Source organism: Squalius cephalus (assembly GCF_949319135.1).
Source record: "Squalius cephalus genome assembly, chromosome: 18".
Classification (NCBI taxonomy): domain Eukaryota; kingdom Metazoa; phylum Chordata; class Actinopteri; order Cypriniformes; family Leuciscidae; genus Squalius; species Squalius cephalus.
This window is the reverse complement of record NC_137139.1, coordinates 22312264-22336695: the sequence shown is the minus strand read 5'-3', so window position 1 is coordinate 22336695 and position 24432 is coordinate 22312264. Positions and strand designations below refer to the sequence as shown.

Below are 24432 nucleotides of genomic sequence, written 5' to 3'. Positions count from 1 at the left end.
GATCATAAGCATTGTATAATGTAGTATGTTAATATTCTTTTGTTATGCATAGTATGCATATTAATTGTAACTTCTTATTCTTATGATCTTATTCTTATCATAAAGTGGGTTTCATCTTTATGTTCTGTAAATATTTTTCATTTGAAGTACTTTTGTTTTTATTGTAAAGCATTTTGAGCTGCATTTTTTTTAATGAAAGGTGCTATGCAAATACATTGATATTATTATGTAAATGTTATAAAGTTTTACCAAGAAAATCCCTTGATTTTCATTTTACCACTTACTATCTTCAAAATATATTTCATCAGGCATTTTCAAGACTGTGATGAGGGGCAGCAAGTATTTTTGTTCTCAACAGTCAACCCCTTTCAGCCCTAGAAGCATGGCAGACAGGCTTTTGAAGTTTGCTATTGTGAAATAGTATGGGAAAGCCCGCCCTCTCGCTCTCATTGGCTGCCCCGCTCTCGTCCACTCTGCACCACTGACAGTCGCGTCTCTCGTTTGGCGCAAGTAACAAGGTGAAAATCTACAAAGTTGCAAAGCTGCGCCTACAAAAATCAGCGACGTGCGATGACAGCTCTACACAGACAACAACAACCCACACAAGAGGGCGTTTCTACGTGAATCAAATGTCGTGGGACAGTGGACCTAGTTAGTCGTGATTCCCGATCCAGGTACAATTGTTGTTCGTCGTTTCCCGTGAACGCGCCGGTAGCTGATGTCATTGGAACAGGTGCGCGAAACCCAAGTTAACAACAGTCGCCCTAGATCGCGAGGGATTACACACGGATGTGAGTGTTTTTCTACGGCGTTTCATTCTTTAGCCGGTATTACCAAGCGAGCCTGTATTCTTTTTTATGTGCCTGGATAAAGGCTGTCCTGCCTCGGGTGGTAGTTTATTGCTATTTCCGTGTCTTTTTCTCCTAGAAAGCGCTTGTTTGGATCGTGAAGACGATATTTGGCGACACTTCTTGGTGAGCAGTGAGGTCTAGCATAGATTTTAAGGCAATGAAGAGCCCGTTTACCTTCGTTTGAGCTCGTGTCTCAATCCAGATGAATTTACGTGAATTTTGACTGAACCATACAGGGAATATACTTTAAGAACCGAGCGATGCCGACTCTGAAGTTTTGAGACCTTTTCTAATCTTTTTCACCAAGACATGGGAATGAAGCCGCTGTGCTTTACTGCGCTTTAAACGCTTTTGCATAAGGAAATAACCTGTTTTTAAGAGACTCGTTTACGAAAGGGATTAATCATGTCCAAGACGCTGAAAAAGAAGAAACATTGGTCCGGTAAAGTGCAGGAATGCGCCGTTTCGTGGGGTAACGCCGGGGAGCTCAGCGCCATGCTGGAGATACTCGGGGGAGCCGAGGACGGAGAGTTCCCGTACCTCGGACAGGTGTTGTCGGACGCGTTAGTGTGCCATGTCGGCAGACTACCTGGTCCCGGAGATGTGCTTCTGGAGGTGAACGGCACGCCTGTCAGCGGACTGACAAACCGAGACACCCTCGCCGTCATCCGCCACTTTCGCGAACCCCTCCGTCTGAAGACTGTAAAGCCAGGTTAGTTTGTTAACCCAATTTCTAAAACATAGTGAGCTACTGTACCAGCCTAGAGACAACGGTTTGTCACTCTGCAATTAGCACTATGGTTCATTTTTAAAGCCCTGGTAAAAGCTAGTTTTTAAGACCGTGTTAAGTAACGTTTCGTATTTGTAATTTTGAAAGAGGACTGCTTGTGCTCGAATGTTACGTAGCCTATGTTATTCATGGACTTTGGCCAGTCTCAGAAACTTTCACGCGCTGTGTGTAGTTTCTGAAGTCACCTGTCTTCTTCTGTATAGCTGCTTTACGGCTGAAACTCAATTGTTTTCTTAACTGATGGTTTTTTATAACATTAACGCTATTATTTCCCAGTTTATTAATGTGAAGCAAAGCGCTGTGACTTGACTAGAAGACAAAATACAACCTGAGAGGATTTGAATGGCGAAATTGATAAGCGCTTATTATTGTCCAATCAATGTTATTGACCTGATAAATATGCAAATAAGAACGATGGCTTACAAATCTACAGTGTGAAATATGGAACACGCTAATGCAGGGCTAAGGACATTTCAGGTTATAATTACTGTTATTTAGGCAGCTCTCTAGGTTTTGAGACAGCCAATATCAACCTCGTATTATATTACTAGCATTTGCTTATAATTACTTAGTTGGCATTTTGATTAAATGGGACTCTCAAGGAAAAAGTGGATTTTAACGTAAGCCATTTATCACTGTTACCACAACAGGAGGAAATTGAGACTATCCATCATGATGAGGAAGTTTTGATACCACTAGATGCTTTCTGTTTGTGGGCAACCACAATGATTTCATTAATCGTGCTGCTGGTTAATACTTTTACTTTCCATAGAGACTCCCAAGGTTTATTTAAGCGGCTAAAGCCAGGTTACAAGTGTTTACAGGTGTTGGACTGTTAATCTTGTGTTTGTTGGAGAGAAATAATGAGGATCTACAAAAGGCAGCCAAGACCTTAGCTTTCAGGACAGGTTAGGATCAGAGGCCATAAAATACAGACATTTTTCTAACAGAATCACCATGGGTACCAGATAACATAATCTAGCTTTGAATTGTGTAACATGACCCGTTTGTGGATCATATTACAGAAACATCCTAACTCAGAATCTTATCTGTCTACTCACCATAAGCATTTCGTTTACCATCTCATTTAAACCCTTGTCAGATTTTAAAGTCGCCATAAAAATCAAAATGGACTATCCTTTTAAAAAAAAGAGTATTACTGTATGTATTTATGTATGATTTATCCATGCATATCATTTTTAAATTCATCTGCCCTCATTCTCTGATAGTGTTTACAACCTGTCACTCACATGAGATCTCAGCAATTGCAAACAACTATCCAATCAATTCCCTATCAAGTCCTAACATCAAGGACAAAATCAAGACCCGCCCCACATTTATTCTTGTTCGAGAAGCTGTTTCGCTTGGATATACGTCAAAATAGTGAAGAAAAGATGATTGCAACTTTATGCCAACTTTAAAAGGATGTTTCATGAATACAACCCCCGCATCATATAAGAAGTTGAGAGTGAACGAGTAGGCCTGCTCTTTTATTGTTTTAAGAGTGCATGGCTCTTCAGTATGTCTATGCGACTTCATGTCACCATAAACTGATCCAGATGCTATAGGTATCTCAGCCATTCAGCTAGAAATTGTGTAAACTCCTTAAACATTTATAGCTTTGAACTTGGTGTGTAATCCTCTTTGCCTGCAGCACAGATGTCGTCTGACTTCCCAGCTTCCCCCCTTCAGCCACTGTCCACCTCATTTAACGTGTTAGCTTGCCTGAAGGATTACCATTTGACTCCTTTATGCCAAATAATGCTCTTTTGGAGATGATTTTAATCACAGAGCTTTATGTTGCTATGGGCACTCTCTACGTCTGTTTAATTTGGGCTTGCAAATGAAGTAGAGTGGATTACCTAATATGAAAATGTAGTTCTCCTTGCGCTTCCTAATCAGTGTAAATTGGTATTAGTGAACGGGTTAGCATCAGATGTCTCTTACTGATTATTTTAACGTAGTGTGAGTTTGTTAAAGCTGCCAAAGCCTGCAGCTTTGAACTGAGTCCAAGTCTAATTGATTCAATTACTATCTTAAATCTGTGGTGTGCTGTCTGGCTTGTGACTCAGCAAGAGGACTGGACACCTGAAAGCTTGTATTCTATTAGAAATGTTTGGTTTTGCTACAGTATGTCAGTCGGGGTGCTCAAACAGACAGCATCTCTGTGTTTACATTTTTTTAATGGAAAAAACAATTGTGAACTGTTTGCTTATAGTTGTCTATGCATATTAAGTAGGGCTGTCAAACGATTAATCGCGATTAATCGCATCCAAAATAAAAGTTTGTTTTTACATAATATATGTGTGTGTCCGGTGTATAATTATTTTCTATATATAAATACACACACATGCATGTATATATTTAAGAAATATTTGCATGTATATACTGTGTATATATATTTATAATATATATAATTTATATTATATATAAATATTTTATATATAAATAACACATTTTTCTTAAATATATATGCATGTGTGTGTATTTATATATAGAAAATAATTATACTCCATACACACACATATATTATGTAAACACAAACTTTTATTTTGGATGCGATTAATCGCGATTAATCGTTTGACAGCCCTAATATTAAGCTGAGAAAGAGGCTGTTTTAACAGAAAAACATGAAGCGCTAGGGGTGTAACAATGATTCGGTTTGATACATGATACTGATCTCACAATAAGATACTCTCATGATACTTTAAACAAATAATAGAGTTAATATGGTAAGTTTTTTTAATCATTAACAACAATAACCTTAGTTAAAACCTTGCACAGGGCAGTGGTGACACCATAGACATATTTATGATTAGGCTATGTTTAGCTGAAAATACAGAATTAAATTGGACACACATGCTTGCTCTCTGTCCGACTACTTGCATTTAGTTGTAATTATAACCCAATTACCTTAAATATGCTCAAATGTGTAACTTTCTGGGTTTACCATATTTGATGCGCAATTACCATATTTGATGGTAAATTAAATTTGTCTAAACTTTAATTTTGGTGAACTATACTTGCATGGTTGGTCATTATATCGTCAATGATTTTAAGTAACATTTTTACATTTTAATTAATCAGGATTGGATATTTAATATTAGCTATTTAAATGTGCATGCTCATTTGGCGTCTAATTACTCATTTGAAAGAAATATTTAATTATACAAAAACACTGTTAGATGTAGGCTAATATTTAGCAGTTCGCAAATTTAACCCATTTTTCATACTGTACATTATACTGTTGTGATGTTTAAATTCACTTGTCTTGTCTAAATTCAGTTTTAGTTGGTAGTTTTATTATTTGTTTAGAATTGTACTTTTTTTATATTGGCTAATATAACATTTTAATGTTGGTGTATGTCTAATTTCATATTGACTTCTAAAGAAAGAGCATCTGAGTTTCTTATGTTCCTGCCGCTCAGTGGCCAAGTGTATGTGTGTGTGGCTGAGTGTTTTCTCTCTGTCCCTCAGTTTATGTTTAATTCATACCATCTCAATCATTGATGAGGAGTCCATAGAAGAGGCCAGATCAAGAAGATCAGATGGTACCAGGAGACCATTTAGCCTTAAATTCTCGACACAGCTGATGTGAAACTCAAGGGCCTTCATCCTTTGGCTGGGCTCAACAAGGCTCCTAGGCCACAAATGGTGGAGCATAACTAAAGTTATGGGCAAGTGTTGCTCAAGACAGTAAGAAAACAATGCAAGGAAGGAAAATGTGAATATTTTTCCTTTCTCAAACAGACAAAATCATTTATGAAGGGTCTAAAGTTAGCCAGCATAGTTTGCCATGTGTCGGTGAGTTTTACAGAGCCTTCTCTCTATCCGCTGTATCCTTTCCTGACCAGTGGGCTTGTGGCTCATGCTCATCTTTTCCAGTCTTATCTGTTCCAAGGCGTGAAGCTTCTTGGCCTCCCACATATTCAGTCTAACCTGTCATGTCCTCCTCCGTTTTTCCTGTTTTTCACCCCCACACCTTTTCTGCCAACCCGCACTCACACATGCATGAGACCACACTAAAAAAATGATTTAAACCTAAAAATGTTTAGAATTTTGAAGAATTTAATATGTTATGACATAATGTGAATAATAAATCTTTAATATTCTGCACTTTTGCATAGATTAGAGGTATTCAATTAAAGCTCTAAGAGGTCCAGCCTCCATATTTCCATCCCAGCGGAGGTCCAGGCAATACTTTTTTGGAATAGTTACATTTCCATGTGGATAGCAGTAGTATTTTGTAAAAGTAAAAAGTCCTAAATAGTCAAAATCGTCATCAAGGGAACACGATATTGGGGCCAAAGCAGAGGTATCTCAAACAAAATGTAAATTGATATGTGTTTGGAGCTAAAATGGTGCAATGCATAATGCACTATGTCATTATGTCTTCTCGGCTTGTACGGAACCAATAACTGTCTGCTATTAGGTGACCCCTGGTTTAGACATGTATCACTAACCAAATAAGCTGGTTTGTAATATTTTGTGAAAAATTTGTTGGAAAAAAGAAAAGTCTATTACTTTGCAAAGAAAGTTTCTATTAGTGGCCTTTGACTTTTGGACCAAATAGTTTTTTACTTTAATAGATGCCAATTTGCCAAATAGATAAACAAGTAAACATATTTTCAATATTGAACAAATTTCAGGGTGTAAATCATCTCTGAGCAGAAAATTTCATAACCATAATTTTGCACTGCCGTCATACATCCGGACCAGATGAAGGATTTTTTTTTTTGTGTGTCATACATCTGTGAAATTGTGCTCAAAGCCATTGTCTGAGTGTGGCCTTGATTGACCGCAATGGTGCAATTTCCACACATTGTGTTAATGTGCGAGCGGAGGAAGGGTGAGGGAGTGTATCATTACTGACTCACAGGCTGACTTACATTAGTCCTCCTGTCGTGATGCTCTAGGGCATTATGAAGCAGTGATTGTTTTGAGACTCATACCGGGGTTTTGGTTTGTTATCATGGCAAAGTTTTTCGTATTAATCTTGTCTTTACTTGCATATTCTTCCTAGTCATGACAAAGGAACAACTGTCTCATTTTATTAGATCGTAACTAAAACTTTACTTTCAGCACTGTTATTTTTTTAGGATGTGTGCTGTAGTGTCTCCCCTTTTTTCAGCAGTGTGAGGTAAATCTGTTTTGTTCTTCGCCAGTTGATTACAGTAGTTTATGGAGTAGACAAGGGTTATATCAGCTTTGTGAAACAGGGAGGAAGCTTTCATGTGATTTCCTTTAATATGTTCGCAGCTCATGAGCGGTCTGTCACAAGCAGCAGCTCTGGTCATATAACTTTACTTGACATACATCTATAAAACTGTACCACAGCTGCTTTAACATTCTGTTCAAGTCTGTTCATCTCTCTGAGGGCCTCGGGCTCATTGCTTAGTCACCAAACAACATTCATGCAATTTTTTAATTTAGTCCTTAGTCCTTTCCCTAAAGTTTCATTCGGTGTAAGAATAAGAAATAAATGTTTTCAGTGGTAATCATCTCTAGTGGCTGTTACACAGATTTGACAGGAGCAGAATGCATTTTCTCTCCCATCCTCGTTTTATCCTCCCTTCAAACCCGCTTTTTTTAATCAGTCGGTCTTGTGTTATTAAAAGTGTGTTTGCATGTTTCAACCTGCCTCAGAGAAAGAATAAAACCGTTTCTCTGTTGGCAGCACTCACATTCTAGTGTGGCTCTTCGCAATTTGAGGAAAATTTAGGAAGTTTCATTTTCAGGACAACTTTTGTTAATTTGCAGAGATGTGAGATGTTTAATTGTGCTATGCTGTCATGTTGTATAGTGCAAAAAGTCACATTCTTAATGTGAACATTTGTCCAATTTTCCAGATAAAATCATTTGAAATGATAATTGTACTTGAAGAAATGCTGCATAAGGTTTTAAGACTTTCAGAGTCGGCAGATTTTTCCCCACTGATTTTAAATAAATAAAAAGATAAATAAAATAATATATAATTTATATAATATAAAATATATAAAAATGCCAGTGCAATAAGACAAAATACATTTAAATGTTGAATAAAGAAATTTTATATTCAAGATACAATCTTTGAAAACAAGTCCTAAAGAGATGCAAAATGAAATGTCATTCTCACCTGTAAAAAAAAAAAAAATTTAAAACTGTTTTTGTCCATATAATGGCAAATTTTACCCCATTGACTTTGACTTTTATGTGAAGAGAGAGAGAGAAAAAAAAAACTCCCACTGGGATTTTACAGGATGCCTTGTGTAAAAAAAAAAAAAAAAAAAAAAAAAAAAAAAATTGTCATGAGGGTGAATAAATGTTGACAGATTTGTAATTTTTGGGTGAAATATCCCTTTAATAGCTTATGCATTGTTGCTATATAAGAATAGGTATTTCATTTTTTTGAGATATTTTCCATTGAAAACAAGTCAAAAAAGACTAATTAAACTCATTAAGAAGTAATTGTTTGCAGTAGTAAGAGATATTACCACCCACTGAGAGGAATTCAACAGGAAAAGCAACATTTCAGTCAACCTGTAGGCTGCCAACAAGTAATTGATTGCAACATTCATGAAGTGAAACATAATTAGTTAAATTACCACTCCGTAGTTTAATTTTAAGTAATGCCTTGCAGATTCAATTGCTCCCCACATCATTCCATTAAAAGAGAAGCACAACTAAAGCATTTTTTTTGGGGGGTCATCTGTACACCTCCCGTCTGGAATAATTCCCAAATCTGCTCACACACCCCCAGCTTCCCATGCATGAGGGGGATGGGTGCGGCAGAGCCCAAGATAGGAGCATCTGCTTGGAATATTAAAGCATGTCTCAAACCTCTCCTTGCAGAAACCATCTCACACGCTCAGCCCCTTTATCAGCCTCTCTGTCAGCGGGAGTATGCAGAGAGCTGCTGTTGTTGCACTGGTACTTGTCACTGCTTGTGATGTGCTGGAACATTCCACCATTCCACCACTGTTGATCTGTCTGTGGAGTCTTAATGACAAGCGATGACATGGAAATGAATGTGGAAGGGCTGAGATCACCAAAAGTGGCTTTTAGCGATGTCATTTTTTCATTTTATTTTCACAGATGTTGGCTGCAGGATGAGAAAGCGGTTTCATTCAGTGTCATCCACAATCCCAAGAGGCATTTCCTCAATTTCATGTCAGCCAGTCGTGCATTCCTGTTTATGCGACTTAATTGGCTCGCATCAGAGAAGCCACATTCCTGGTATTTATTCTCCCTGGAGATATGTGGTCAGCGTGACCCATGCCAACATTACATAGTCTTCCAGCTGAAAACCACATGGCAGCTGATGGATCAGGTCCATTGAAGCATCCTGGGAGGTGTTTTTCCATGCAAAGATCTGATATCTCATCTCCCAAGTACTGTTATTGTCTAACCGAGTGGGCTTTGATATTTTCAGTCTGATTTGCAGCAATCGTCTGCAGTTTCTCGGTTAATGCGGCAACAGGAAATGAAAGGATGCTTATGCTGTGAGGGGGAATGGACATGAATAATTAACTGACAAATGAATGCAGAATGTCTGATTGTGTTCGTGCCCGTCGTCAACAAGTGAGGAGGATAAATATTTCTTGTCACTCTTGGTTGTGACAAGAACCTAAAAGAGCTTTACTAAATGAATAAAAGTGATCTGGATTAGGAGAAAAGCAGCTGTGGAGCCGATAAGGAGATACAGCATTGCAAAACATTAGAGAGATGGGAACGTGATTTTTACACACTCAAGTCAAGTCACCTTCATTTATGTAGCGCTTTGTACAATACAGATTGTTTCAAAGCAGCTTTACAGTGATAACGGGTAACTTTTTTATTTTAAAAAAGACAATATTTTGCTAAATGTGTGGTTTAAAAACCATTTAAATGGAAATACACATTCTTGTGTAACTTACTTTTTATGTCAGACATGTTTTTAATAGTCCTCCTCAGTAGCTCACTCCCAATATCTATTTTATAATTTATGGCCATTTTTAAAGGAAATAGTGATGTATTTGCACAAAAATTGCTTTATATTCATAGTAGAGAAGCAACCGCACTACTTGCATGTGGAAACAGACCTAAGACATCAGAAGGGCATAAGGCCTCCTGAGTGGACAAAGCAAACTCCGTACCAAAGATAATGAACCGAATTTATTTCTTCAAAGGACAGAGAGGTGGTCTGAGGTATAAACCCCCCCCCCCCCCCTTTTTTTTTTGCCTTATTGTGGCTGTTTCTATGATCCAGGGGTCTTTATTATTCTTGTGCTGGCATGTAGTGCATACCACCAGAGAATGAGAAGTGATGGCCTTTTGAAGTCTTAATGCCTGCAAATAACTTGCCCTTCTCTTGAGCACTCAATGTGTGTGTGAGCATGCTTTTGCATGAAAATGAGAAATTAGGACAGGAATATGGATTGTTCCTCTCTAGTGCCCTTTTGAGATGAAAGGTAATTACACTGATAGGATTTGTGTGGTGCTGAGGGCTGTGTAGACGGTAGCTATTTGTTTGCTCACTTTGTGATTATTCAGATCTCCACAGATGTTTCCTGCCGGTCGTATGTAGCGTTATCACAGGTGCTGCTCCGTACGGCTTTATTTACAGGAGGCTTTTCTTGCCGTGTCTTTTGGTTATTTTAAACAGATCATGTTAGTTTCACAGCTGAAATCATCTCTCACCTGTGTAAACATCCCTCCTCCTCGTTGAATGTGACTCTAATTCATGCTAACAGCTCACTGCCTGAATGACTGAATCTCAGACCGCTGCTGTGTCCTCCAAAGCCTCAACAACATCAGACCTTGGAGGACATTTAGAGGATGTGGAGGAATTTTAAGCCTCTCTCCTCTGTATAATGTCACTGGAGCAGCTGCATGCGAGTCTTTGAGATTATTTTGATTATTGCATTTACCCAGAGTCCCAATGTCCCAGCATACCTTGGAAAGTGTATTATATAATGAGAGAGTTATAGCTGAATTGACAACTTGTTTGTGGTTCAGTGGCGATTCTTTTAAGACTGCACGAGAATGACTACCCAAAAATGTCTTACGTTATGGTAATAATGTCGGTTGGTTGTTTGGTCTGGTCCTGTCCTTCCTTCGTACTTGCCTTTTCTTTTCTTTTCTTCTTTTCCTTCCATCCTTTTTTTCTTTCTTCCTTACTTCCTGACTTTCTTTTTTCTGTCCTGACTTCATTTCTTACTTCCCTTCCATTCTGACTTACTTCCTGCCTTTCTAACTGCCTACCTTCCTTTCCCCCTTTTTCTTTTAGCCTCTTTTTTTCTGACTACCTTCTGTACTTCCTTCTTGATTTCTTACCTGCTTGCCTTCATTTTTCTTGTTTTCCTGACTTCCGCACTTCCTTCTTGATTTCTTACTTTCCTGCCTCTATTTCTTCCTTTTTTCTTTTTTCTTCCTGTCTTTTCTGTCTTCCTTACTTCTATCTTAAATTCCTTCTTGCCTGCCGGTTTTCCTTTCTTGCTTCCTTTTTCCTCCTGACTTCCCTCCTGTCTTTCTATCCTTCCTTCCTTCCTTCCTTCCTTCCTTCCTTCCTTCCTTCCTTCCTTCCTTCCTTCCTTCCTTCCTTCCTTCCTTCCTTCCTTCCTTCCTTCCTTCCTTCCTTCCTTCCTTCCTTCCTTCCTTCCTTTTTCCTCCTGACTTCCTCCTGTCTTTCCTTCCTTCCTTCCTTCCTGATGCCATGCTTCGCTTTGGAAGTCTATAAAAGCATAATTTGCATAGGAAATATCATGTAATTGTTTATTGGACATTTTGCTTTAAATCAATGTTTTACTGGCCCACCTGGAAGCCCAGCTGTTTTGTTTAATGGTTGGGTGAGTTGTAAAATGGGTGGGGCTTTGCAACAAATGGCCAATGATTGAAACTATCCTGGCTTCATGGGGTTATACCGTTGTTTATGCAGTTGGGAGAGCATTAAATGATACATAACATCTCACCCTGCATTAAACGATGGCAGTAGTGCTTCATGATGGGGCGGCTGTCTGTGACTGTGAGTTATCTTGAACTCAATCTAAATCTGAAATGGATGGCCTAGAGACAATCTCCTGCATTAGATGACAGTGAATGATTGTATTTTTTCTTCTAACCTTCCCAGCGTACAGTTAAACGCTCCACTTATCTCATTGCAGCAGCTCATCTCTGCACCCACAAGATTAGTACACCATGTCCTCATCAGAATTCATGGATGTCAAGATCTCTGCGCAGGCCATCGGCTAGCCATGATGGTTAGGTCTGTTAACAGCTTATTGATCTGGCTAGCCTTGTCCTGTTATGCCAGCATTCTAGCCAAAGCTTTGAGGCCAAGGTGAAGGGTCAGGTGAAGAACAACCAAGACCACTAGCAATCCATATGGTCTTAAAGAGGATAAATGCAAATGGTTTTCCCAGCCCAGTTCAGTTGACGGTACAGAGAACTTGTATGGCTAACTTGACTGTATTATCAGGCCACATTGAATGCAAACCTAGAATACTCAATGCAACCTTTGATGTGAACAATGTCTCAGAGATCAAAGACTGTGTGTGTCTTGTGTGTTTAAATGGCATTGGAATAAAGACCAGTGATCTCTTTTATTTTTTCATGGTTGTCCTTACTTGACAACCTGATCTTGTTTTATGAATCGCTGATGCCATTTTTGTGCTGAAAGGTGTAAAATCTTGTCCTACGGCACTTTGGCATACTGTACATCTAAGAAACATTCAACAATTATATCATGACAGTATTGAAGATATAGTTCCCAGTTGGTGCTTCATAATTGACTATCATTATTATGGCACTTGCTTGACGGCACTGCATTGATATTCAGTGTATGGAATACTAATTGAATATCACATTCATTTTATTAATTAACATCTTTAGTATTGATCTTATGCAGGTAATTTAGCTGAAGTGCTTTCATTTCATGGAAATAGTCGAAAAAATTAAAATGTTAATTACTATTTAAATAAAAGTTTAATATTATCCCATTGGCTAAGCACTTAAAATATAGACAACAGCAATGTTCTGATTTTTGCATACCGAGTTTTGATATATTATGTGTGTAAAATTATAGTATTAAAATAGTATTGACACACACACAAAAAAATCACTGCTACTATCTGGACGGTCACGACTTGTGCATCCTTATTTTCACAGCCCAAAATGTCAACATCTCAAACAAAAGGTCTAACAGAGCCCTGAAATCAGTTTTAATTTGATTGGATGTCATTCTGTCCAGCTCTTTGCTGTTCTTCAATCAGTACTCCTCGGCTGTTGCCTCTCTGGGCCCTCGTCCTTTTTTAAAAAGTCTGAGTAGTCTCTTGACTTGTATGCTTAAAATGTGTGAATAACCACTGGACCAGCTTTTCATTTCAAGTCCCTTATCAGCATAAGCTTTCTAGTTTCATGTCTTCTGGGACTATTTTTCAGCTATAAAAGCTCAGATAATAAACTGGGATGCAGGGATGGTACTGTGGTATTAATATAAATTTGAGGATTGGAGGCAGATGTGTCTGCACCAATATCCACAAGTGAGTTTTTTTTTTTTTTTTTTTTTTTTTTTTTTAACACCCAGCCTCCTTTATTATCTATAGAAAATATAGTAGACTGTGAGCTATTGCAGCAGCAGTGGTTTAGGATTATGACAAGTCAGCTCCAGTTACAGAAAACAGAAATGCATTATTTAACATGGTTATACAGATGAACACACTGAACTGAGTACACTGTCAGAAATAGGGGTACAGTAGGAGTCCATTTCTGTTCCCCAAGGTACAATCTACACTAACGTACCCCATAGGGCTTATTTATTGGACCTCAAGGTACATATATGTAGCTTTTTGAGTGTCAAAAAGCATTAAAAGGTACATATATGTACCGTTTCTTTTAAAGGTTAAGGTACAATATTGTACCCTTGAGGGTACAGCCCCAGTGACAAGCCATTGTACCCCTAAAGGTACAATTATGTACTTTATTTTCTGAGAGTGTATAATGTGGTAACCTGTGTCGACCAAACAAACTATAACTCAATGTATTTTAATAAGCTGAAATGAAGAATGACTATTTTATTTAGATGTAAATAAGCACTCTAAATGAATTCTAGGTAATATGTTGATGTTAGCATATCTGTCTGACTAACAGCTTGTGTTTGTGTGAATAGAGAATTCAAAATAACCAGGGAATGTGAAGAATGTCCATTTGTACACATTGTTACATTGGTGGAAGGAGCTTACAATGGCTTATTGTTAACAGACGTTTGCACTGGCTGTGTCATACAGCTGCACTTTTCTTAGAGACCCTGTAGATTCAGCATGATAGATGATTTTAACACTTTTTTTCTGATGGAAGACAAATGGTAATCAAATACATATGAAATGCCATCGATTTAATTTACAATGTAATATTTAAAAAACATAAAAAAAGATATATAAAAAAATCTTATGCTCACTGAGGCTGCATTTATTTGCTCAAATATAGTAAAAAGTATACTGTAAATTTTTATTACACTGTAAAAAGTGATCAGTTGACTTATAATTACTAAGTAAATAAACTTCATGCTTAATCCAAAAAAATGAAGGAATGTGGAATTGTCAAGTTCACATAACTTGTTTTTTTCTATTAAGTATCGAGTTTATTACTATAACATTTTTACTTTAACACTTTTTACTGTGTAGGCTACAATTTAAACAAACTGTTTTCTATTTTAATATATTTGAAAGTATAATTTATTCCTGTAATGGCAAAGCTGAATTTTCAGCAGACATTACTTCAGTCTTCAGTGTCACATGATCCTTCTGAACTTCATGGAGCAAGTTGTGCCCTCATGGATTCTGCCAAGTTAATATCACTAAGTAAAACAAAGCAATTATGGCCACATTCTCACTGCAGCAGAATACGGTTGTCGGCCCTGTATTTGAGTCCTTAATACGGTCACTTTCACACACAGTTCAGTTAATTATGGGAGTGAAAACAGCATTCTATGACTGAACTCACACCCTTAAATTTCCAGTATTCACAACCTTGTTCTCGTAAAAACTGTGCTATGTGAAAGGAACAGGACTGGACTACTAGTTGCCTGTGACTGTGCTACTGTAAGCTATCTTTTGAACAGGACATTTCGAGACTCACACCTGTTAATAAATGCGGTTGTCAGTCCCAAAAACTGACCTGTTTACTTTAAATTAGTTATTAAACAGACATCATAAAGCCACACCCATAGGTGTCCGTGTAAAGTTAAAAAAATACTGGGACAAAGAAAAAAACAGATTAGCAACTGAGTAAACCTTTAACTGAGTGTTTTTGTAAAGTTTTCTAAGGGTCATTAAGCACCCAAGAGCCTTGTTCTTCCTTGCCTCCACCTTCATCCACTTGTTTTCAGTATTTGTTGGTGTATCAAAGGGGATCTTTTCTGAGGTATTCCTGGAAAGGGGTCAGTAAGCAACATGCTTTAAGCATCTGAGCTAATGTTTAAAAATGCCTTTAATTCTACACTTACATGAACTCATTCTTTAGCACAACCCTTTGGACTTACTCCTATTGTGTTGTTCTGAGAATTCCTTCTGAAATCCCTTCCAGCTTGTCATTGAGGAGGAGGTGGTTGTGGTGGTGGGGGTGTTTCAAAATATTAACAGAATGTGGCCCGACCACTAGCATGGTGTCATCACGCAGGAATGTTAACCTTTTGATGCGAGGTACTTGCGTTTGCGCAAGCTTCTTCTGTTTGTATAGCCTACTCTTTTAGCTTCTTTGTGTGTTATTTGTTTTCCACAATATGAACAAGCCATATGCTACATTGTTGTAAATGTCAGCCATAGCGGAGACACGCATAGCAGATCATCTGTAAGCTAAAACATTCCCGCTTTGACCTTGCAACCTGAGCTGAATTCCGAAAACATGGACACGCTCACACAGGGTAAAAAAAGCATCTCATCTTTCTCAGATGGAAATGCCTTTGATTAGATGTATTAAGCTTGGATTCATAAGCTGCCACCGCTCACAGGTCGCAAATATCGAGGGAAAACGGGACCGCCAAGACTGCAAATGAGCTCCTTGGGGGTCAAGGAAATAGCCGAGCTCTTTCACTGATTCAACACTTTTTCAGCACTCGCTTTTTGGCTTCGCAAGCACCTCCCAGATGATGGATAAAGTTGAAATAGTTGTTGACAGCCACCCCTTGAGAGCCACAACCTGCCTGACCATGATCCAAGGACATAATGAGAGGGGTTTTGGACATCTGGCACTTTTGGACGGGAGCTTGTCGCTGCTTGCTGGTTGCATTCTGACAAATGCCAAACTAGTTTGGAACGGCATGATGGTGCTGTTGAAATTTTGTCATTCCTGGCCTGCAGCCAATTGAAACTAAAGTAAAACTAGGCAGTCAAGTCTGTGAACTCAAATCCGCTTATAAATGAATCATGATATTAAATAAGCTGTGTGATGGCATGGAGGTCCATGAGCCCGGATTCTCTGTGTTCTGATCGGTGTGAAAGACCCTCTGTGTGTCTGACTCCAGCTGCCTCCTTTTTTCCCACTAGCAGATGCATGGCAGCTTGTGCCTCAGTGGGAGAGACTTTTCGTGCAGCTGGAGCAGACCGTGGCCACCTCTGTTCCTCAGCTTGTACCATGAGACCAAACTGACAGTGCCCGATTTATGACTGTCTGAGGCCCGGATGAACTGTGTTTGACAGCACCAGACTCCTCTCGGCAGCTTCCCTTTTCCTGAGGTTCAGCGCATAAAACATTTTGAATTTTTTTTTTTTAAAAGGCTTCATCAGTGGAATGTGCAGCCAAGAAATGGGATTCATTTTAAATATAGCAACGGGAAATTGGCAAACATTTTGAGAAAAACTCCAAAGGGCATCTTTAAATCATACAGAGGTGTCATGCCCCTTTAAGCTGTCAATTCCAAACAAAATACTAGTTTAGGGAAGGTGCTAAATTGCCTTAGTTATTTACTAATTTAAATGAATTAATCATAATTAGATAGATATTGGTAATATTATATTATTAATTACAGTATTTTTATTAATAATAATGATCAGCTAAAACAAGTTGATGCAGGATGCTCCTGAAACCATCGGTACTGTATTGCATATCCACAAATCTTCAGCATGCATTTTAGAAAATGTGTTTATGATTTAGTACATGACTTCAGCATACTGCTTGTCTGGCTAATTGTACAAGAGTTTTTTTTTTCCTAACAACATCAAAACAACAAAGCAATCACTGTCGCCGGAGGAACTCCTCTTACTAGATTTATAAAGCGCCACGACTATCATGTAGACCTGCCAGGTTGCTTACCACTTTGCCTCATTACACTTAACACTGATTAGATTAGCTTGAAAGGACTGGAGATGCGTCTTTAGCCGCAGTACCTGCAGCCCTCCCTCTCTGTATCAGTGTGTGCCAGGCCCTCGGTTTGTTTATCCAGATTTATGAATGCGTTTTATCGCCTTGCTCCAGCCAGCTCTGTGATATGCAAATATATGCCCAGCTTTATTGTCTCAACTCACTGCTGTTAGCAGAGGTTTGTATTCAAAATAGGTGATCGAGGGTTGTAAACACACCGAACGGTGAACACTCTTTTCCCAGTGGCTTCCATCTATTTGGTCGCAGAGATTTTACACAGCAGTCATTTGGAATAAAATGTTGGTGTGCCACACTTGGTTTAGGGTTTGAGTTCCTTCTTGTTTGGCTCCTGAAAGTGAACGTGTGAACTGTTGGGGAATACTTAATTCATTTATGGGTGCTGTTTTATACAGTACTTTGCACCTTTTCGCCTGCATGTTTTGACACTTGAAGCAGATGAGTCCAGTGCCAGCCAGCCGGGGTCAAAGCCCTGACCTTTCCTCTTCAAATGCCTCACACAACCCCCACAGCCACAACTTCACGGTGATCATCCCAACCGCTCTGGTCAGTTCTATTATTGGGATGCTCTTCCATTCATTCATCAACCTCTGGCCTGTGATGAGGGGTGGCAGGGCGCATAAACGGCCCCAGCTCCCCGGTTTCACTTCTCTCCTCTCTTCTTTTCTCTTTTGTCTTTTCTCGTCTGTCCTTCCTCCTCTCTTCTCACTTATCTTTTCTGACCTGCCATCTCTTTCTCTCTCTCTCTCTCTCTCTCTCTCTCTCTCTCTTTAATTTCACCATTGTTTATTGTCCTGTGATGTGGGAAAGACAGGAAGCTGAATAAATTGGGCCATTGTTTCTAGGGAGGATGAAGGGGGTTGAAGAGGCCTGTTAATATAGAGGAGGATTATGGTGATGGCTGAGCTATAAGGGCAAAAGAGACTGTCATTCGATCGAGCAACTCATCTACAACAATGCTTTCATTTACCTGAGACAGTGCGAAAAGTCAACACAACCTTAAAATTAACCCCATTTTCTTTCTTAATGCATGTTTCTAGTCATGTTGTGAACGAATCATGATATTCCAAAGAAAAACAAAGAAGTTTGGCTTCATATTTAATACATTTTTCATATTTTCACTTGCTCTTCCCCTGAAACGTCTTTTTCCTTTTCTGATGACATTACTTAGGCCACATAGGATATTGGATCATGTTAAAGTCGCGATGTACGAATAGACCTTTTCTTCCATATTGTGGCATACATTCAAGTGAAATGGATTATCTAAAAGAAAAAAGTGTAGGGCAAGTCTGTAGTCTGTAGTTTCACCAGAAGGTCGAGTTATGACGCTTTGATTTAAAAATATTTAAAATAAAAATTTAAAAACAAAAGCATTGTCACGGGTGGTTGCTGGCAGACAGAGCAGGAAGATGTATAGAATCCAATATCAAGGTTTATTATCAAAAGATCCAACATAAAGGCAAACGGAGAGCAACACACACTTAACCCGGACACTGAACTGAAACAGAACTGAACAGATATACAGGTGTTAATGATGGTGACTGATGAGTGCACAGCTGAACGTAATTAGTGACGAAGGCAGGTGAATACAAAACGTAACGAGTCCAAACTAACGTGAATGTGACAAGCATATACTTGTTTTTCTTGATCAATAAGACCAATAACATGCATTTGGAAAATAGATTTCCATTTTATGCCAACTTTAACCATTAGCCAAATAGCTATTTAGGCTTTGGCTGCATTTACACTTGGCATTAACATGCGATCACCGTGATCCGATCAAGCAGATCGGATCATATGCCAATCAGGACATGGTGCGTTTACACCTGTCCACATCAAGTGGCTTCTGTATCTGGATAACAGATCGCATTCCCGCGAAAAAAAAAAAAAAAAAGGATGGCTCTGGTGCAAAGTTGACCTGAAGTGGAGGGTTTTCTTTTAAAAACAGTTTTCAGTTGGGGGACATTTTACAAATCTCACAAAATGATCAGGATGAAGAGGCTGCAAGTACTAATAATGTGGATAGATGCCGGAAACGGTACAGAGAAACGTATGGGTCCGAGAACGTTGCCAGCTGTGGTGGGAAAATGCGCATTCTTTACAGAAAATGAATGGTTCTGCAACTTTTGGGTGCGAAGGCAAACATTTCAGTATATTTGCGATGTAGAGGAGAGCGGGGCACAACCTAATGCAGGGCTAGTTTTAACACCCTTGTTTTATATATTTCCACACATGCTAGCATGACGAAACTTAGTGTATTTTCTAGTTGCCATATCAACACTATATAGAGAAAAAATTGTGCCAAAATTCAGAAATCTTTGGAAGATATCACTTCCATCACCATTCTATCACTAGAGATTTTAATTTTTCATCTCTATTTTTGGTGTTTATTTTAAATTAGACAAATCTGATATGACATCCAATATGTTATCTAACAGTTGATTTGGTTCTTTAATGCTTCGCTAACTAGCAGAAGACACTAGCAGGGTTTAAATCTCAGTTGTGCAGATGGGACATGTTATAACACTGCGTTACAATCTGCCCTATTAGAACTATGCTATTCTATTCTATACTTTTATGAATTCTGTTGAGAAAACATTAGAAAAAGGTGAATAAAGACTGAGAGTCAATGTTCAGAAATTATTAGGCCCAATTATTATTATGTTTTGAACTATGTTGTATAGCTGTATTTCCGGTGTGTTCATTGTCAAACTCAAAAATTATTTTATTATTAAAAATTGCCATTATTTTATATGAAAAAGTTAATAATTGTATTTTATTGAGAAAATATTTTAGTTTTTCTTGTATATATTTTTTTTATTAGATCAGGTAGCATTTTAAGCTATCATATGGTCACCTATGAGGCATGTTGTCACATTTCACTTCGTGAAATATTTCTTTCGGGGTATATCAAGAAAAAAGTATACACTGTCTGAATTAATAAAACAAAACCACATAAATGTACTAGACGTGTGAAATTAATGTGTAAATACTCTTAACAGGTTTACAGAAACGGAAAAAGTCAAAAAGCGTTAGGTTGTGCTCCGCTCATATGTTAATGACAGTGGGCGGGGTTTTGTGTGACGTCCACCTGTAAATGCAGACACGATGGCTGGATTGCGTTTACATTACACTGAGATTCGATCGCAATGCGTCCTCGACTACCTCCGAACCTGGACACGCTGATCGGATAACATTCCGATCAGAAGCGCGTTTACACTTGTCTTTTCAATGTGTATGTGGAAAACATACAGAAACAGGTCGCATGTTAATTAGGGGTGGAACGGTACACAGAAGTCACGGTTCGGTTCATACCTCGGTTCAGACATCACGGTTCGGTACGAGTTCGGTACAATAGAGGGAAAAGCAAAACAAAAATGCTGAAGGCTTGTGCATGTCTCAGGCTGTACCATCAAACTAGGAAAATAAATAAAAAAGTTTTATTAATAAAGTAAAGGCATAGAACCAGTTTATTTGTAGTGCACTGACAATAGTTTTATATAATTAGTTTATTGATTAAATTAATAAAAAGACAAAAAGACCTTGAGATATGTTTGGTAATTGTACCTGAATGAATTGAAAATTAATTTGCTACATTTCAGATTAATATATTTGTTTTCCTTAAAATTTGAATTAACAGTAACCTAAACACTTTGCAGTTTGAATGATGTCCTGTATAAACAAAATGTTTATAGAGTATGTTTTTATGTTTCCACTGTTCGATCGCGCCCGCGCCTCTCACACACACACACGCACAAATATAAGTAAACACTTTGCTTTTCGCCCGCGCGCCCCTCTCTCTCTCTCTCTCTCTCTCTCTCTCTCTCTCTCTCTCTCTCTCTCTCTCTCTCTCTCTCTCTCTCTCTCTCTCTCTCTCTCTCTCTCTCTCTCTCTCTCTCTCTCTCTCTCTCTCTCTCTCTCTCTCTCTCTCACACACTCACACACTCACGTACTCACGTGAGTAGGAGCTGTCCATGAGCTAGAAGCAGGAGCAACTTTATGACTCTCTATGGGCTTCTCCCTTGACTTTATCGGACTTTATGCCTCCATGTCCCCCCGATTGACTGCGAGCTTCTCCTCCTGTCTATATGGTAATTTCCAGAGAGACACATGGTTATGACGCAATCGTTAGTCTACTTTTACAAAAACTGCTTCTACGGGGCCATAAAGTAAGATGCAAGGTAATGGAGCCATTTATACATTGTCGTGTTTCTTTTGAAATAAACAATGGACAAATGGAGTCTTTAAACGCCTCAGATGTAAAGTTATTCGCTGTCAAAGTGACGCCAAAATGAATGGGAGTCAATGGAATGCTAACAGCAGGTGATGGCTTGTTAGCCAATGGTGGCCCCCGGGGGTGGTACAGTTTTCGAGCGCTGGATTGACCCCCTGCTTCAGAGCCAAGGCGGAGCTACAGATTAGGTGTCCCTAAACAACCCGCGTATCTAACAGTAGTTCCGCATTACATTAATTAATTTGCACGCAAGTTTTATTTATTTTTATACCATAATATTCTCCTTGTAAATTTATGCACCAAACCGTGACGCCCGTACCGTTTCGTTTCAATACGAATACATGTACCGTTCCACCCCTAATGTTAATGCCAAGTGTAAACGCAGCCATTGTTTTAGTGTACTTCACTTTGGTTGCACTCAAAATTCAAGTAATTCCCACTTGATAAAATAGTTTTTTTCCCTCATTAAACGTCCTGTTTTCCTTGGGCGAGTACAAGTTATGCTAGTGAATTGAGTTGCACGCTGCAGTTCACGTCAATGTGATTCTCCGTTTAGTTGGGGAGGGAGAACGGGTTCAGTTTCGGTGGGTCATTCTCAGTTCGTATCCATGTTTGACTACATAAAAACAGTCCTTCCTGTTTCGACTGATTGATAAGAAATGACTGCGGCTGAAAACTAGCTGCTCCAGTTTGTGGGTTTCGGGGAGTAACTCTATGTATCGTGTTTCCACACAAAGCCTGTATTTCCAGAACTCTCCATGGCCTCCAACAAAGCACCATCGTTCCTTTACACTTAATTGAAGAGAAGATAATTGTTGTGGTCATACATAGTTTGTTTTCCTTTTAAAGATATTTCCGCAACAATCTGTATCTCTTTCAGGAACATATCAACTATAAACAAAGCAACAAATCCTCCCTGTTACATTTCAGCTTGCTTTGCGGTGTTAAAACAGACACTCGTCACGATTTATGCTAGACAGATGGCATGAGTTTGAGATAGGATGGGATGAGTCAGAGACGGTAACAAAACCTAGACCCTCACACAGGTACCTTGTTACCAGCAGTCTGACAGATCTGTGTAGTAACTGATCTCAAAGTCTGTGTGGATGTTTATTCAGAGCATCCTGGGTTTTGTTTGCTGTCTGAAGAGAAGCTAATTAGTGTTCTTTGTGATCTCCCTTAGCATGGCGCAGTTACCTGCCCTTTGAAACCACCCTCACTGGAGGAAGCAGCAGATCAGCAAAGCTCTTCAAACCTGCAGAGAACCTTGAACTTCCTATGAGGCCCACAAATACTTGTAAACTCAAACAATATGCCAATCATGACTTCTGGATAGTAACGTTTTTTAGATGTTCTCAGATCAAGGCTGTCCATTTGTCACAGGAATGTTTAAATATCTCTTTCATTAGTCACTACCCAAAGTATGTGGTGTTTTAATCATTAACTAGTGGTCACCGTGTCAAAATATTTCCACAAAAGCAGTTATGAAACTGCTTTTCATTTGGTTTTGTAAATTAAGCTTGTGGGCTTCATTAATGACAATTACTTGTGTTCTCTGTTTGAATTGGATCTCTCTCTCATAATTTATTCCATCTGTGGTGTTTCATTTATATTTAATGCGTCTCACCGTGTCAAGCAACCCTATCGTTTTTCACGCACAATGACTCATTTTACTGCCTACCCTGCTGCTGCAGTTTGGACTCGTGAAAAATGACTCGTGAATGGTTCCCACTGTTTATTGTGCTGTCATTTTCATCCCCAGGGAGCTCAATGAAGTGGGTTATCTCTTTGTCAAGGATGCATAGATACACAAATGCCTAGCAAAGACAAGCATTCACTGGCAGCTGCCTTAGCTATATTTACCTCTGCTAAAGACAATGCGTAAATGTCTACAGCATGTGTCGTGAGCCATTTAAAAAGCAGATCATGCTTTTGGAGAATGTTATTTGTATATGAGCACGTTTAAGGTGTTACCAACTTTGAATGATGAGAAAAGTTTTTGTTAGATAGGCCATGCTCTTTGGAGAAAGGTCATGTCTTTAAAGGGGTGGTATAATGCCCTTTTCACAAGATGTAAAATAAGTCTTTGATGTCCCCAGACTGTGTATGTGAAGTTTTAGCTCAAAATACCCCACAGATATTTTTATATAGCATGTTAAAATTGTCACTTTTTGAGGGTGAGCAAAAACGCACCTTTTTTGTGTCTGTCCCTTTAAATACAAATGAGCTGCTGCTCCCGGCACAGAGGGCGGAGCTTCAAGAGCTCATGTCCTTTTACCTCACACAGACATCCACTGAAAATTTCAAAAACTTTTAGCCTTTTATGTTCAAACTGTCAGACAATAATGGAGAGACTCAAGAAGAAGTGACATGTAGAATGCAACAGCACATTTCTGAATGGTTAGTTGAAGAATTTATGCAGCTGATGTGGAGTTAACTATCTTCTAGTCATTGATTAGCATATTCTGTCATGATAATCTATAAATCCTGTTCCCAGGGGTGGGGTTTATGTAAATTCTACTGTTGGTGATGTCACTAACCCGTGAGGAATGTCGTGTAGTCCCTACCAGCCGTTTGTTGTATATATATGTAAAATCACATTTTATCTGATAGCCAATATGGAATCGATATATTGTGCATCCTATCTATATGGAGTCGATTTGTGTTAGCTGTTAAGTGAGTTGATTAAGTGCAAAACAAAAGCATCCCCAAACACAAAGTTTTTGAAATTCCTCTTGTATACTGCAACAGGTGTTTGGCAGTCTGTGGTATTAAGGAAGGGTAGGAATGCACTTGTGTGTATTTCTGGATAGTCCAGTTTAATGAGGCTTCTTTACAATCCTGCCAGGGAATTTTTGTCTTATGTTGGCCTTGTGGATGTCCCCATTATTAGTGGTGCACTGATCAGTAAAATTCAGGCTAATACCGATATTTTAACACTAAGATTGATTGGCACTGATCGCGATCATCGAACAGCCATGAATTTAAGCAGGTTTGGGCAATCGTTGATCACAGGACTAAGACGAATACTGTCCAATTAAGATTGGTGGACAAACAATCTGTGTACGCCTACCCATTATTCACAGGCCACGCTAATCCAGTCCACATTTAAACCCGGTTCTCCATGCATGCCTCGCTCTGAGCTCCCCGTGGCCTGTTGGCAGCCTTCAGAAAGCTCTTCAGGAGGCCGTTTCCTCAGCATTGGTCACGCTTGTTTGCCTGGGCAG

General features: G+C 38.8%; 1 protein-coding gene across 6 annotated transcripts in view; it reads left to right on the top strand.

The window, feature by feature from the left end:
* The first annotated feature begins 467 nt into the window (after positions 1-467).
* Positions 468-24432, top strand: part of magi3a (membrane associated guanylate kinase, WW and PDZ domain containing 3a) — a 139903-nt gene continuing 115938 nt past the window's right edge. For 2 of the 6 annotated variants that reach the window (XM_079849691.1, XM_079849689.1), the window contains exon 1: positions 469-1563. In XM_079849691.1, the coding sequence (XP_079705817.1) occupies positions 1257-1563 (307 nt within the window). In that variant the 5' untranslated portion in view covers positions 469-1256. Of the gene's footprint in view, positions 1564-24432 lie in introns of all 6 variants that reach the window. The other 4 variants (XM_079849690.1, XM_079849694.1, XM_079849692.1 and 1 more) reach the window with 4 other exon arrangements.